This window comes from Porites lutea, chromosome 7, assembly GCF_958299795.1.
Source record: "Porites lutea chromosome 7, jaPorLute2.1, whole genome shotgun sequence".
Taxonomy (NCBI): domain Eukaryota; kingdom Metazoa; phylum Cnidaria; class Anthozoa; order Scleractinia; family Poritidae; genus Porites; species Porites lutea.
Genome location: NC_133207.1, coordinates 34,741,175 through 34,757,573, shown reverse-complemented (window position 1 = coordinate 34,757,573; position 16,399 = coordinate 34,741,175). Strand labels below are relative to the sequence as shown.

Sequence of the window (16,399 nt, the reverse complement as noted above, 5' to 3'; positions counted from 1 at the left end):
AAAAGACGTTCGGGTCCAGGCTGCCGGCCTTCTCACAAGTGACGTGTGCGTGGGAGTGGAAACAACGCCCAAATATGGCGATATAGAGTCGCACCTGTACAACAACAACATGGCGGACAATTTCCGACTTAGCACGGTGGAACTTCTGAACCAGGTAAGTTTCAAATCACAGTTGTGTCGTTTGGTGTTAAGAGGAGAAAGGTGAATTGATTCGAAGCTACAAGTACGCCAAGTTTGTTTTGGCGATACCTATTTCCTTGATGGATTGTTTAAATGCGGAAAAAGAAGCTTCGTATGTTAGAACTCTTTAAGCTCATGTGAGTTTATATTTATGAGATTAAGCTCACCTTAGGTGGATAGTACCATATAGAACTAAGACTACAACAATTTGGATAAAGTATTGGGTTAAAATATCGGTCAATACAAAATGCAGACTAGGTACAAAATGCAGATTATGAAAACTGCAGTGCAAAACGCAGTCTCAGGAGAAAAATAGTTTTTTTTTTTCGCTCGAAGGCCGATTAGCGCTTAACCCGGGGTTAAATTTCTTATGTTCCAAAGCATTTTCTTGGATAATTTTCTCTGTTATTTTTAGAGCTTCCAATCATAAGCTTGTGGACAGAAAGAATTAAAACTGAAATGCTTTTTAAGCTTTCAAATCTGAATTCAAATCTCGCACTAACCCTAGGTTGTTTTAACCCAGCTTTGAACAACTCTGCCCAGTATGATAACTTACGTATTGTCACGCCATCGCCATTCCAAGGTCATCTTCCACGGACAATATTCAGGAAACATGTTTTTGTTCTTGAAATGGGCGAAAAACATTTTATTTCCCTCAAATGTGGTTTGAGAGGAATTAGTTCTTAGAAGGCGGAGCGCTTCTCCTTTTACGAGGCCTTTCTTCATGCCTGGTGGGTGACAGAAGTAGAAGTTCGTGTACTTGAAGGTTTCTGTTTATACTTTGGTCTAAGATTGACGAGGGGGCAAGGGGGGGGGGGGGGGGTCTCATCACAAGTGTATCAACAACAATTTTGTGTTTCACAAGTCACAAAACAAATATTTACATTTTCACACTTCTCAAAAAATATAGTGGTCGTACGAATGTGAAAAACGTTACGTTAGTCAGAGTCATTTTTATTTTTATAAAACAGAGTCCTTCAATTATATTAATTTTAGCAAGTTAACTAGAGGTTTTGTAATATGAGCCTTATGAAAAACACTGCATAGCTATAAATTCCCTAGGTGAGTCTGAGCGCACTGAAGTGTCAAGTTACTTCAAAAGACTCGAAAGTGAAGTTAAATCAAGCACCAGATGGTAGTTAAGGTCATTTTGCCAAATTAACGATTATTTTCTTTGATTGATCTTCAATGTACATGTAAACAATCAAGGATTTTCATGCAGTGCACTTCAATCACGATTAAAAAATGATCTATCATGGCGTCACGTAAATAAGCTTCTCCCCACCTCTTGATTCCTTGTTAAATCTAACACGAAAATAGAATGGGAGGAAACTTAACTTTTTTGGTTGTGTTTTCAACCATAGGTTGAGTGAGGGGTTGATAATTATTTCCCTCATTAAGCAAAGCTAAACTCTTTTTTATCTTATTTTCTCTGCTCATCATGACAGATGTGGTTCCCTTGTCTGATTATTTTGGGGCGTACCTGTGCTTAAATTTCTCCAGAGGCTTGCGTTAGATTTTCCGTAGTATTTGTCTGTAATTTTTCCTGGGACTTTCTTACAGAGAAATGTATAAAAAATTTTGCTTCTATGTCTTCTAGCACATGTAGCACCCTCAATTTTTTCAGTAGAACCCTTAGGAGTGAAACTTTAGTTTACAATAATTATTCAATTCATTTTAGAACAGTCGTTTTATGGAAATTAGGCGACATTAGATTCTCATACAAACACTGTAATTTCTCACGTGGTTGCCTACTCATCAAGATGGCTTCCAAAACTGTGACAAGGTCTATTGTATACTACAAGTTGAGGTTGGGCCGCCAGTGAAATGACGGGGATTTTACTGCCATTTAAATCACATTTTAATTAGCCTTCTTTGACTTGATTGCATTTCTTGCAATGATGTAGGGACTTCAACCTGCTACTTTTATATATGATATTTTTGGCCCATTTCAAGAACAAAAATATATTTCCAGAATTTCTGTGGAAGGCGACCTAAGAAAGGTGATTGCGTGAGAATCAGGGTCGTTAGAAAGTTTTGAAGTACATGGCTGAGTTGTCAAAGTACCCTTCCAGTCCAATGATATTTTATTTAAAAAAAGCCATCCGTGAAGAAATCTGTAGGCTGATACTAACCAAGTAAGTGGTGATTTTCACTGGCAGCCAGCAACTTTTGACAACCTGGACAATAAATAAGTTATTATATTGGTGAGAAAAAAAAAAAAGAAAACCATTTTTCTTCTCAGCCTGAGTTTTGTACTTAGTCCTCAATCTTCATTAGACCTGCATTTTGTGCCTAGTCCGCATTTTGTACTGATGGGTTGAATCCCATTTTTGGATCTGACATAATAGTGTGTGGCATATTTGAAGAAAAAATAGCGATGTTTGTACAAGTAAACCATCATAATCTTTTTTGTAGATCAGTTTGGGAAACTCAAATTGAGAATTATACATTCATATCACTGTTTATACATGTATAGCTGTACCCAGTGGCGTTGGTTGACACTTTGGTCATACCCGTAGTCAATATTAAAATACTGAAATATCCTCTCAGTGCAGGATCCTTTTGTAATTTTCCCTTTTTCATATCTACATGTATTTGTTATTCATATCGTTTTGTTATTTACTTGGGGCCCTTTAGATGTGGCGTTTCGATTGTACTTAAGGTGGACTGATAGGGTTTTTCAGGGTCAACATCTTCCAAGTTTTAGCATAAACTAAGATGCCTTTAACACACATTTGGAAAAGTTACCACCACAGCACTGTTGTATAATATAAAGATGAAAATTTGGGAGTAACTGCTTTAGAATATCCTGCCACTTGGACAGCAGTACTGAAAAATAAAGGCTATTCAGTATGTGGAAAATAATGACATTTATTCAAGATGGAAAGCTAACTTAGAAGCTGGCTAAGTGGTACGCGGACCTATGCATTCCGCGGAAAGAAATTAATTCAAGATGGCAAGCTATCTTAGAAACTGGCTACACAGTATATGCGGTACTTTTTTCACTTTAGGACTTAAAGAACGAGGAATATCACACGTTTCTGCGTACCGGGTGGCCAGCATGTAACAAAGGCTGCAGTTTTTACTTTATTCCTCATTTAGTCCACGTAGCTGGCTACGCAGAATATTCTTCGAATGGCAGGGTATTCTGCAGTTAAGCCTTTGTCATAGCAATGACATAACTACTTGAAGCTGTATTTCTTGGCACTGGGAACTGTCCTTCCAAAATCGTTCAAAGGACCTTTCATTGAGGATTTGAGTTTTTTTTTCCACTAGAAAAAGTGGTTGACCCATCCACATGTGCAGTCACTATCTTTTCACACCTTGTCCTTTTTTCAGGGTTAAAGGATGAAAAATACTCCTTGCATGAATTGACTTAAGTCTGGGTGAACTGCCATCGTCAAAACAACCTGATACTTAATGATTCCATGCCATAACAACCACTTATTTAAGCATCTCTGTCTCCTGCACTAGATAATCATCACAATGGGTTCATTAATTCAGATATTTTACTTGATCTTTTTAGACAACGAGCAAGAGAGTTTTTTCTTAGTTAACCCCTGTTCTACACTTCAAATGTAATAATATTATTTGTCCCAAAACTATGGTCATTTATGAGCTTCCATGATGGAGCCAGCACCGTAAACAAAAATTAATTTTGGAACTGTTCAGGGGCAGATCCAGGAATTGTTGATTGGGAGGTCCAAACTTTGGTTCTTTAAGGACTGTTGAACTTTTTTGTGGCAAATTTCTTCTCATAGAGACCACCACATGTTTCTCAATCTGTGAACACCAGTTGCCTTTGGCACGAGAAATACTGCTTTGTGAGCAGAGGCAAACAGATCATAGGAGGGTACCCAAAAACAATTACATTTTTTAATATCCCTGGAATTTAGTTTAGTGACAAAATGCGGTGCGTGTTTCATTAAAAAAAATCAGCTGGTTACAAACCTATTGATGTAAGAATTTCAGCCTCAAACAAGTGTCAGGTCTTACAGGGGGTTCTGGACCCCTTACCCCCCCCCCCCCCCCCCCCACCCCCCACTAGATCTGCCACTGCTATTACATTCTACAGTTAATCTTGTGAAGTTAGTGTCTCACCCAGATGTACATGTATAGGTCAGCTGGCTTTATAGAACAGATTAATAGTTTGGTTTACTTCTCTTTGCTAAATGTAGCTGTGTAAAGGATGATTTTCTCCTTGATACTAAACAGATAGGGGTGCTGGCCTTCCTAAATGGTGGAGAAGAAGGAAGAACTCTTTATAACGCATTTGTCACCGGACAAGTTTGTTATGAAGTTTACAAAAGACTTACAGTCTCTCAAGCTGATGTTCTCAGGGTAGGTTTTGCTTTGTGTCAGTTCAAGGTTACAATGTGGCCAGTTTTAGCCACACCTCTTGTAACCTCCGCCAATGACACTGACACTAAACAAATCGAGCTGTAAAAAAGCAGGTATCTACCTGTAAAGGAGAAGTGGAGTGTACAAAATCATTCGGTTGTTTTCAACTGACGTTAACACAGGATGAAAAAAACATTTTTTAACCCTTTAAACCCTAAGAGTGATCAGCATCAAATTTTTCCTTGTAAATGTAATATCAATGCTTTGTAAAACAGAGTGCTCATGAGAATTACGGACATGATCACAGAAGATGAATTTGCTTGATATTTTATCAACTTCTCCCCACTTCGTCTGTAGGAAATGAATAGGGGCAACAAATGCGATTTAAATTTTGATTAAAAGGGTTGATAGGGTACAAACATGACGTATTTCTTTGACAAGCATTTGAAAGCGGGAATTCATTAGAGCAAGTATTTTTAGAACACAAGAAGAAACTCTGCGGTTATAATTTACAGGTACCTGAAAAAGAATTCTTAAAAGCATTTACAGTGTATGCTGTTTCTAAATAAGGGAAACAAAGAAAGAACTGTTTCTTGCAATTAAGAAAAATTTTCTGTGAAAACCAACCAACTATAAGCTACGGTCAGCAGTGGTTAAACGTGCACTTTTTCCATTTGGCATATGGTACATGCATGTTAGTAATAACCCAATCAATATTGCTTACTTCAAATGAGCCAAAATCTGAAGATCTCAATCTTCCACGTCAAGAGTGGCTTTTGACTTTTGGAATGATTTTCATTTATCCTTGCTGAGTAAGGAAAGTCATTACTAAACTATACCAGGAATGAGCTGGACACACCAAGTAATTTGAGCAAAAACATGACAACAACTTCTACCTTTGGCTCAAACTTCAAAGCAGTGTTTGTACCCAATAGGAACATGTTTTTCTGCCGTCTGTCCATGCACAGATTAAAACTATTGTATTCACTGTATAGGCCTCCAGTAGTTTGCTCTTTTTCTAGTTGTTACCTTCATCTATGGGCCTTGAGTAATTTGAGGACAATTTGCTCTTATTTTTAGGCTGAAACTATAATGCGTATCAGCGACTATGTGAAGAATCATCCAAGAGCCACTGAAGCACAATTAAAAAGTGAAGTGGAAAAAGAAATCAAGCTCTTTGCACAGAAGGTTGCTCAGCTTGAAGGAACTGGACAAGGATAACTACATGTATCTGATGACAATTGTATACAATAATTCATATTAATCACTTGGAACATACTATTCTCTAAAAAAGTAGAGGTACGAAAAACCTTGTTTTCAAGCCAAGTGCTGCTAAACACACTTTTGTTCAATTTTGTTCACATGTTAAAGAATTGTTTTTTCAGGGTTTCATTGTATAGCCGCCTCTCTCAACTTAGTATTTAAACGGCTTCCTATATTTGATCAAGATCAAGCCTCTTTGTCCAACATTTTGCATTCCAGACAGGGTAGAACTTCGTGGTTTTTCTGTAACTGTTATTACAGAACGATGTTGCCAGTTTACTAAAAATAATGTTATTGGTAGCCACATCATTCCCTTATAATGATTTAAGTCATTATCAGGAACCGATTTGGCTACCAATAACATTATTTTAGTAAAATAGCAACATTATCAGGGACATAAAAAATGATTTAACTCAATAAAATGATTTGACATCTTTCATGTTTGTATCCTCTCAGTGTCGGCTGTATTTTGTTTTATTTTCCCTCTTCTGTTGAGAATAACTTGCTAAAATGATTGCATTGTGCATTTTGCTCTTCTGAACATTTCTGTGCTGTTCTCAGAAAGTAACAAAACGTTATCACAGTTGAGGCTTTGCGAGGAACGGAAGGAGTTATCCCAAATAAACATATCTTCATATTCACGACCGGCACTACCCACAAGCTTTGAGCTTAAGGATATGATGGTAATGACTCAGTAGCAAGCATTCACTGCAAACACGGCATCTGTCAGATTATAGTCAACCGTATACTACAAAATGTAACGCTAGAGTGTTTATTTTACGTCATGTTCATCTTCACCAGTCTTTGGTACACTTACAAACCAATTTAAATAACCAGCTCTCAGTTGGCTTGCTGAGGTCAGGGTTCGAATCCCGGCAATCCTGGATGTTTACAGACGTTCTTTTCGCAACTGCATAAGTTACGTCTGTCTTTTTGGGCCATCCTAATAAAATGTTTCGTTTCCCATCGCCTCGTCTCTTGTGATGGTGGGTCGGTCGGTCGGGTAAAAAGAAAAAAAACGAATGAGTACTTGAAGGGGACTGGGTTCCAGAGGAGGCCGGGATGCTAAGTAGGGAAGCCTGGTTACAAAGTCAACTCGAAAACGTGGTCTTTTCTACTATCAAATGTCTAAACAACCTTTCAATGTCAGTGAAAGACAAGGACATCACATCATATCAATTGTTGTTAACAAAACAAGATCGTGTGCTTGTAAATTAAAGTACTTGCTTCTTTGACTAGTAAATCTGGAATTTTTTTTTTACTTTTCGAAAAAATTGGGTCGATCGGGCTATGGGAAACGTAACATTTTATTGAGATGGCCTTGTCAAAAAAGAAAAAAACTAGTTGGTTGCGTCTCTAAGTTCGATGTCATCTTTATTTTTCTTGGGTATATTACGAATCAATGTAACGTCCAGCTACCAGTTGGGTTAATTGCTCAATTGGTTAGCGCTCTGCACTTCAGGCTTTCAACTTTGCTGCTACTACTATTATCGTTTGTCCATCATAAGGAAAGGAACACATCTTTTAAAGAATATAATTTAATACATCCGTTCATTATACTAATTGAAGTTGTAAAATATCATACTTTCTTACATTTCTCATTTTCATTTAACATTAAAATCACAAACTTGTACGGAAACCTTAAACATTGTCGATAAGAACAGCTGATTACCTAGAACAGTCCTTGTGTACATAAGAATGAAACAGATATTTTTTCGTTGATCCTTTAGCTGTGTCCCTTTTTAGAGAGAGAGAGAGAGAAAAAACAGCACGAGATAGTTTTACTTGAGTGCGAATCAGACAGTAGCAGAAATTTCGCAAATGAATTTTTTAGGAATAATTTGATGAAATAAACGGGGGCATACAGCTTGCAAAAATACATGACCTTCAATTATATCACCAGAGCAAATTACAGGTAACCAAGTTCGAGTATGAAGATATAAAAACTACAAACAATCAGCTAAATGATCTCCAATGAAGGCGGTTGTTATGAATAATAAGGCCGCTTTTCATATTAATTCTGGTAATTATATGATACGTTTGTGTATGTTGTCTGGGTACTCGCTAAGAAAAGTTTGCACTGTCCCGGAGTCTATTTTCGATGAAAGCTTGCTTTGGTTTCTATAAAAAGTTTTTGTTTTGTTCCTTTTTTTGCTAACAAATTTGTTTCAACTTAAGGTGTTTCGATACAGTTTTCCGGAGACAATACCGATGTTTTTCAATCGTCTTAAAAAGTGATTTTGTCCTTGTCCGATCGCTAACCAACAGGCCAAAAATCCGCGTTACAACATTCACTGCCTTGACGTTATGCTGATTTACCAAATTAATTAGGCCCACTATACATCCATACCTCCATGGCTAGTACATTTGAATGTGAATGTTGTCAATGGTTTACATTCAAAATATACAATAAAATTCATACTAAAAGTACTGGCCATGGAGGTATGTACGATGGGCATTAATTTGGAAAAAATTAGCATAACATCAAAACAGTGATTGTTGTAATGCTGACTTTTGGCCGGTTAGTAGGCTAGTACGTTTCTCTTGAAATTTCAAGGTGTTGCAGTGAATCAATAAGTTAATGAAAGTTTCAGACATTGCTATATACTTCATGAAGATTTTGTGATGAGGTTTAAAAAGAATTCTGTCGAGCCGTTTTACAGATAATACAGAAACGCGCTAAAAGTCAAAATTTAGAATATAGTTGCAGTCAGACAGGTGGTGAGAAAACAGGTTAGTTTTCAAGATCGCAAGAAAGAAAATATACCAAAATTTCCTGGCATCGAAAAATGATATTAAGCAGCGTTTAGACGCTACTTAAGATTAATGTGAGTTATTTAGAACTTTTTTATTAAACATTTTATCACAGCTATTAAAAATATAAGGTTTGAAATATATTTTCGATTTATTTGAATTCAAACATACAGATTTTTTTGCCTCTCATGGAGGTTATTTGCTAAACACCACACTATAAGTTCCTGGTGTCGGATTTTCAGTAGCAGGTATAGATCGCGCAAAATTCGGATCTTATCGATTTCAAAGTCTTTTGTTTATTTGGTCATAGTGACATCGATTCTACTAAAAACTGACAAGGATAAAATCACTTTTAAGGTGATTGAAAAACATCGGTATGATCTCCCAAAAACTTTATCGAAATACCTTAAAATCAAACCATGGAATCAAATAATCATATAATAAATTGCGGATTACAATTTCTCTGCATAAGAGTTGGCATAGTACTGGAAGATAGGGGATTTTTTTGTTTCGATTAACTGCAGGTTGTATTCATTCTACATAAAAACGTTCCATGCACGTTTTTTTTTGTTTGTTTCCTCGCACTCGTTTTTCTAAGGAATTCTTACGAATTTGATAACCAAGTGCGATTACTAAAGATACTGGAGTACAGCTATGAGGTTTGATAGCTAAACAGTTGATTCGAACTGAAAAGTGCCGGCGGGGGACTGATCATCAGGTACAATAATATTCAAAGCAGCGGAAGACTGGGAACCATCCACAGACTCCCTCTTTGATTCTGCATCAGGTAAATCATCTTCGGCCTCTGGAATGGTTTTATCTGTATAATACTTGTTACGAGCTATTTCAAGTAACCTTCTTGATTCCACTGGTCCTGTCTGTGCAACTAACTGTGCAAAGATCGTGGCTGGATTTTTAAGGAGGGAATAAGGAGCGTCAAATTCCTTCAGTCTTCCTGCTTCTAACACCTGCAAGATAATGAAATTAAAAATAACGTAGTTGTAGTACGCTGGTAAGAAGAATAAACAAAAGAAATGAAATCCTTTGTCACTCCGAAAGTAATTTGCAGTAAAAATTTCTTCAGGAAAACTGAAATGAATGTTCAAAGGACTAGGAGTAGACGAGTTGTTTTAAATAACTAGACAGAAGAAGATACTTTCAGCGAATTTTAGAGGGTATTCCTAATTATAGTTCAAAATCTTTGTAGCCTTGATTTACAAAAGTGTGCGATATTCACGTCATCTCATCAGAGCTGTTCAAATTCGTAGTTGCTTCAACGTTATTTGCCGTCAGTTTCTAACTTATTACTGTATGTTAGTGACACAATCATCCTCGGAGACCCAGGGGCATTCAGTGGGGCCGGGAGAAAAAGCGCGACGAAAGTTTCAATCATGGGCGGAAGAGCCCCTGGGTACCGACTCTGACCGGACCATTTCCAAACGGTCGAGCGAATGCTGGCTCCTGATGGGGCACAAAAATTGCTTTGTATTATTGTGCCCAATCGGCAAACAGTTTCTTTTGAGTTCTTTTCGTGAGTTCGTACACGACGGCTATTATTATCTCGCCACAGTTGCCCGGTTCGTTCACCAAGCTTTCCTAACCAGAAACGAAGGAACTACCGATGACTTGAAAAACGTTCCGGATTCTATCAGCAGGAGCAATTCAATTTGCACTGAGAAAATTCTGTATCTGACGGATCAAAAAGTATCGTAAATAACAGGAAGTTTAAGATGCAGCGGCGACAAGAAGTGAGAAAAAAGCAATAGCTTGACAAGGCAAAACAACAACTTTGCACGTGCATCACTCTTTTTTTGTACATTTGTTTGCCGTCACTTTACGACTACCACGTGAAAATGCCTAATTTCACGTTTTGTGAAGAACGTAAACAAGCTATGTCAAAATTTTCTTTCTCTTTATGAACTTGGATATGGTTGATAGAAATTCAGCTCCAGAAGAGTTCGCTTGCATTTGACAAAGCAAGCGAGTTGGAATAACCACGATAGAGACTAAAAAAAGTGAATTCACTTTTTATGCGACGTTTTCGTGGCTGTCAGCTATCGTGGCGTCTTTTAAAACTCCGACCCTAATATTTACGAAGGCGTGATCGATGAAAGTGTAAATACCTGTTGTAAGCTCAAGATTGTATTTTTGGAAAAGCGTCTTTAGGTTTCGGGTAGACAGTATTTTGAAATGGACAGTTTATATCAAGCTGAAAGTTTCCTGACTGCGTGCATTTCTTTGGTGCATGAGCCAGATAAGCCGTGATCGAGTCAATAGCCGTTGTGTACGAACTCACGAAAAGAACTCAGGAGATGCTGTTCGCCGATTGGGCACAATAATACAAAGCATTTTTTGTGCCCAATCAGGAGCCAGCATTCGCTTGACCGTTTGGAAATGGTCCGGTGAGAATGGTCCGCCCATACTTGAAAAATTTCGTCGCGTCTTTTCTCCCGGCCAAACTGACCGCCCCTGGGTCTCCGAGGATGTGACACTATTGGACAGAGCTAGATCAATCTTCCTCGCTTTTCGTGTCATGTGTCGTGGGCGAGAGAACAAGCGGCTTTAACGAGCTATTTTTTTCTTGTTACTCTACTGCAAAATGAACCCTGCAATGTAACGGTCCTTCTACTTCAATCAAGGATGCCAGGAAGGCGGAATAATAAGACAGTTGCGAATGTTGGGTTTAATTTGATACTGTACGTACTAAGTTTGCATTGAGAGTCTCGTAAATTGGACGGTCTGATACGTGCGTCTATTAAGTTTACATGTACTTTAAATCTAAAGTACTAACTTTAAGGAGTATACTACTGTCGATTTTGCTGTAAAGATTACATTAACAAGTTTAGTTTTTTAAAAAACGTGTTATGTAAGATGAGGACGCCCAAGTAAACATGAGTAAAGAAAGCAGGAAAAGATCTGAATAAAATGAGTACCATGACTCTGTCTGAATCCATGATGGTGTGAAGACGGTGAGCTATCGTCAATACAGTGCAATTCTTGAACTTCTCACGAATGGTGGCCTGGATTAGCATATCTGTCCTAAAGAAAAAACACAACAAAAAACCCGACAGGTTACCACGTAAAGAGGGTGGGGGAAGGGGGGTGTGCTGTATTTATTTTAATTCAATACGCTAAAACTTAGAACCAGTCTTTCCTATCCTGGCAGCCGGTATTATCAAAACTAGTAGTCCACGTAAAAGTAAGAATTGTAGCAAGATTGTTGAAATCGTGACTAACTAGGTTATTAACAGGTTTTAATGTTAAACCTCGTTCCCAGGTTCTCTCTCCTACCCGTCGAGAGACCCGAGAGACCAATCTCCCTGCTCTCTCCCTGTCTCTCTCTCCCTACGGGTAAGAGAGAACACTGGGAACGAGGTTGTTTAATGTTGTGTATATGTTTTGTTTTCGCGCAAAAAAGGACTTTTACAAACCTCGGGTCCACGTTTGCTGTGGCTTCATCGATCACAAGAATTTTATTATGCTTTAAAATGGCACGAGCTAAGCAGACAAGCTGCCGCTGACCCACGCTAAAGTTGGAGCCTGCCTCAGCTAACACGGTGTCCATCTTTCCTTGCATGCTATCAACAGCTTGCTTCAGTTGCACCTAGAGGTACCACAACAAAAAACTGTTAAAAATCCTCTACGTTCAAAGAGTCGAGACGCTCAAACACGAAAGAATGAATTATTGTTATTATTATTATCACCACCACTATTCTCATTCTTATAAAGTACACATTTTCACAATTTCAAAGTTCTGAGAAATTACGCATTTCTGTGCCCATTTTTGGCACTTGTTATAAACACTTGACGGGTTCTTGAGGGGTAGACAATTTTGGTGAACGACTATAAAGTTAAATCAGTTTAAATTCGAGTTAAAGGCAACTTCCGAAAATGGCTGAAGCCTGCAAAATAACTTAAATTAACTTCGAACATCAATGAAGACATGGAATGACATCAGTTCCAGTTTCAGTTACTCCACAAATTCAACAATCCTGTTGCCACGGAGTTGCATTGCTGAATTGACGTTCAATCCGAGAATGCAGCGAAACCAGAATTCGCTTCAAGCGTGCTCCTCTTCGCTTGTTCAATAGAGATGTGAAACAATTTTGCGATATTCCGGCTATACACGGTGAGGCAACAGAATTTAAAATAGAAACATTATGCTTAATATACAGGTGATTAATTAATTAACCTCGTCAAGGACACTCCATAGTTCCAAGTCGCTGTGTTGATTGAAAGGATCCAGATTTCTTCTCATGGTGCCACTGAACAGGACAGGTTCCTTTGACGTGAAAATAATACATCATAAAGTGGTTAACAAAAGCTATTAAAAAAGAGACAGTTTGTTTACGGGAAAGTAACATTACGCGGATTTCAAGTCATTTTGTTAATTCTTGTATCACCTGGGGGATGATGGACAGTTTACTCCTCAGATCTTTTAGCCCAAGTTCCCGTATGTCGATATCATCGATGTTGATTGTACCAGTGGGTTCAGCCAAGCGAAACAAGGTGGAGAGTAAGGACGACTTGCCGGCACCAGTGCGACCTACTACACCAATCTACAACCAGAAATTAAAAAGAATACAATTATATACGTGGCTCTTTAAAAGTTAATGATAATGATAATGAATTTGTATAGCGCTAAAACTATAGAAGAATATTCAAAAGCGCTCTACATTAAGTTAAAATTAATAAATAAATAATAAATAAACAATTTAAAATCCCTGAAAGCTATAATAATAACAATGATATGCTATGCTATGGTAAAATCTAAAAACAAATGAAATTCGAAAATTCCAAACTAAATTAAAATTAAACATTAGAACTATTCCAACAAATTGAAAGCTTTCTTAAAAAGAAATGTTTTAAGTTGCTTTTTAAAAATGGCGAGGCTGCTACTTGTTCTTATAGTTAATGGCAGCGAGTTCCATAAAACAGGTGCAGTATGAGCAAAGCCCCGATCCCCAAGTGTAGAGCAGTTGACTATTGGAACGAACAGAAGAGATTATGCGGACGAACGAAGAGCAGAATTAGCAGCTGGTTTCATGGATAAAAGATCTTTAATGTAGGATGGACTTTGGTTGTGTAGTGACTTGTAAACAAAAAGGAGCAATTTGAACTGAACTCTAAACGTCACTGGAAGCCAATGTAGGTCCATAAGAGCGGGTGTGATATGATCAAATTTCGCAATCTGAAAAGTCACTCTTCTTGGCTTTCAGGGCCACTCCACTGATTTGGCTGTCTTATCATTCACTGACAGCATAGGGCGCAGTATGGATCAGGGTCTACTAACTGGTGCAGTTTTCATCGAATTGCGGAAAGCGTTCGACACAGTGGACCATAACCTGCTACTGGAGAAACTCACGATGGGATATGGAGTCACTGGAAAAGAGCTTGGATGGTTTAGGGATTACCTAACCGATAGACGACAAGTGCTGACAGTCCAAAGTACTCTGTCAGACCCTTGTGATGTTGCTTTTGGTGTGCCGCAAGGTTCAATCCTTGGACCATTGTTGTTTGTGCTGTTCAATATATTATTATACGCTGATGATGCTGTTGTTTTTGCAGCCCACAAGGACATTAAAATCTTGGAGGAAACTTTGAATGCCGAACTAGATGACGTGAATAAATGGACTCTCAGTAATTTTCTTTTTATCAACAAAAGAAAAACAGAATTTGTAATTTTTGGAACTGATGCTAGGCTTTCTAAAGCTACTGACACAGTAGTTATCAAAATAGGTGATTATGAAATTAATAGAGTTTATGATTTTAAGTATTAAGGCATCGTTCTTGACGATAGTCTTACGTGGAAAGACCATGTTCGTTATGTTATTTCTAAGGTTGGTAAAGGAGTTGGTGTCTTAGGGCGCCTTAGAAGGAATATCACTATACATGCAGCTTTCGAGATGTGTAATTCATTAATTTTGCCCATTTTTGAAAATTGCGATGTTGTTTGGTCCAGCTGCAATAAAGCAGATATGGAAAGTCTTGAATCTTTGCAAAGGCGGGCCTCGAAAATTATAGTTAAATCTAAATATGGTACAACATTCACCGACTATCTTAAATTTCAGAGTTTAGAAGATCACCGTAACGCTCATATTTTAGGTGTAGTGAAGAGGTGTTTAAATAATAATGTACCACAGTTTTTAAAGAATTATTTTAAGTTGAATAAGGAAGTTATTTCAAGAGAAACAAGAAGAAGCAATTTTATATACTTACCTGCAGTAAGAACTGAGACCGCCAAGAAAAGTTTTTATTATAATGGCTCAGTTGTGTATAATAATTATTTAGTAAATAAGAATTAGTTTTAATTGTTATACTGTACTATTATTAACTTATAGTTACTTAGTTTCTTATTATTTATTTTGAACTTTTTTTTATTAGTCTTAATTTAGGGCTCCTATTGATAGCAGATATACTTTTAAGTATTCTGAAGGGATTACCCTAGTTAAATAAAGGTTTACTAACTAACTAGCTGCGGCATTCTGGACTTTCTGTAAACGATCAAGCCGATATTTAGGTAGACCAAATAGAAGTGCGTTACAGTAATCAAGGTGCTAAGATACAAAGGCATGGATCAATGTCTTTGTGGATTGCACGGTAAGGAATTTTCTGATTTGTCTTATGTTGAATAGTCCGTGAAAAGCCTTGCTACAAATCTTGCCTATGTGAACATTCATTCGCATATGAGCATCGAACCAGGATCGAAGGTTCCGGACGCTTTCTAAAGGTTTAATGACAGTGTCACCAATGATAATAGATTCAATAGATGTTTTTTCAAGTTGTTGACGGGTGCCAATAATTAGAAAGTCAGTTTTCGCGTCATTGATCATTAAAGGATTTCCAATAAACCAAGAGCGAACATCAGCGATGCACTTTTCAATCACAGAGACAGCGTTAATTTCCGAATGGATAGAACAAGGTCGGAGAGGTAAATCTGGGTGTCGTCAGCATAACCATGGACGGAAAGGAGGTGCTGAGAAATAATGTTAAAGAGGCGAGAGACGGAGAGAGCAAAAATTCAAAATTCAACTGAAGCACTTTCAACTGAGGCACTTTCTTTTAAACTTTTTTAAAAGTTAAACCTTATGTCATTTGAATGTTAAACACGAGAGGCTGCTCATGTAAATTGTAATATGTTCCAGTGTAAGCTTTTTAACCTCATCAAGAGGAACATATTTACAGAATCAAACAAAGTAGAGACCTTGCGGTCAAGGTTAAACAGATCCGCGTTTCCTTCGTCAGAAGCCCTCATAAGATTTTAACGCAATCAACAGTTTCTCTCTTGACTTAGATAATCTATTTGTTTTCATGAAGATGGGTTAATGGTTTAATGTTTTTTTTCGTTATCGCGTCCAAATCAGATTCATTGGCAAAAGTGGGTTGAAAGTTGGTCGTCTTTGTATGACTGTCCTGTCAACACTATTACACTGACTCAGTCCACACAAAGATATCGTAATCTACCTTTTCTGTAGGCTCAATTGAACACTTGATGCTGTGAAGAACTCGTGGTAAACTCTTGTGATACCTAAAGCTCATGTTATCAAATTCAATTCTTCCCTTGGATGGCCAGGATTTAGGAGGCTTGGTGTCAGTCTCGTTTGGTGCTTCTGATTGCACATCACAATATTCTAATACACGCTCAACAGAGGTCATCTAAGGGTGGAAGAAAATAACTGAATGAATGTAACGGGGTGTAACTTAAGGCTAAAAAATTTTCTAGCCATGACCTCCTACTCAAATAACGTTACAAGCAACAATCTAAAAATACTCTAGGACTTAATTAATTAATGACTTATTAGACATATATGGTTAGAAATTTTTGTTGTTTGTAATTTAAGTTATTTGGAAATAGTTG

General features: G+C 37.5%; 2 protein-coding genes across 2 annotated transcripts in view; one reads left to right on the top strand and one right to left on the bottom strand.

The window, feature by feature from the left end:
* Positions 1 to 81: 81 nt before the first annotated feature.
* On the top strand, positions 82 to 6,224 carry LOC140943757 (uncharacterized). The gene is made up of 3 exons (XM_073392866.1): positions 82 to 154; positions 4,399 to 4,524; positions 5,605 to 6,224. Exons 1-3 carry the CDS (start codon positions 110 to 112, stop codon positions 5,743 to 5,745), a joined length of 312 nt encoding a protein of 103 aa, XP_073248967.1. The 5' UTR covers positions 82 to 109; the 3' UTR covers positions 5,746 to 6,224.
* Positions 6,225 to 9,083: 2,859 nt separating this feature from the next.
* LOC140943758 (ATP-binding cassette sub-family C member 4-like) overlaps positions 9,084 to 16,399 on the bottom strand; it is a 49,755-nt gene continuing 42,439 nt past the window's right edge. Inside the window, exons 24-29 of the mRNA XM_073392867.1 lie at positions 16,006 to 16,197; positions 12,945 to 13,100; positions 12,734 to 12,823; positions 11,973 to 12,145; positions 11,475 to 11,580; positions 9,084 to 9,509 (exon numbers count right to left, since the gene is read on the bottom strand). Of these exons, the coding sequence (XP_073248968.1) occupies positions 9,210 to 9,509; positions 11,475 to 11,580; positions 11,973 to 12,145; positions 12,734 to 12,823; positions 12,945 to 13,100; positions 16,006 to 16,197 (1,017 nt within the window). The 3' untranslated portion in view covers positions 9,084 to 9,209. The remainder of the gene's footprint in view (positions 9,510 to 11,474; positions 11,581 to 11,972; positions 12,146 to 12,733; positions 12,824 to 12,944; positions 13,101 to 16,005; positions 16,198 to 16,399) is intronic.

Excerpts from the sequence above, each read along its gene's own strand:
- LOC140943757 (XM_073392866.1), top strand. The coding sequence starts at position 110 with ATGGCGGACAATTTCCGACTTAGCACGGTGGAACTTCTGAACCAG. Across the intron at positions 155-4,398 it reads CGGTGGAACTTCTGAACCAG|ATAGGGGTGCTGGCCTTCCT; the intron begins GTAAGTTTCAAA and ends GATACTAAACAG. Across the intron at positions 4,525-5,604 it reads CTCAAGCTGATGTTCTCAGG|GCTGAAACTATAATGCGTAT; the intron begins GTAGGTTTTGCT and ends TCTTATTTTTAG.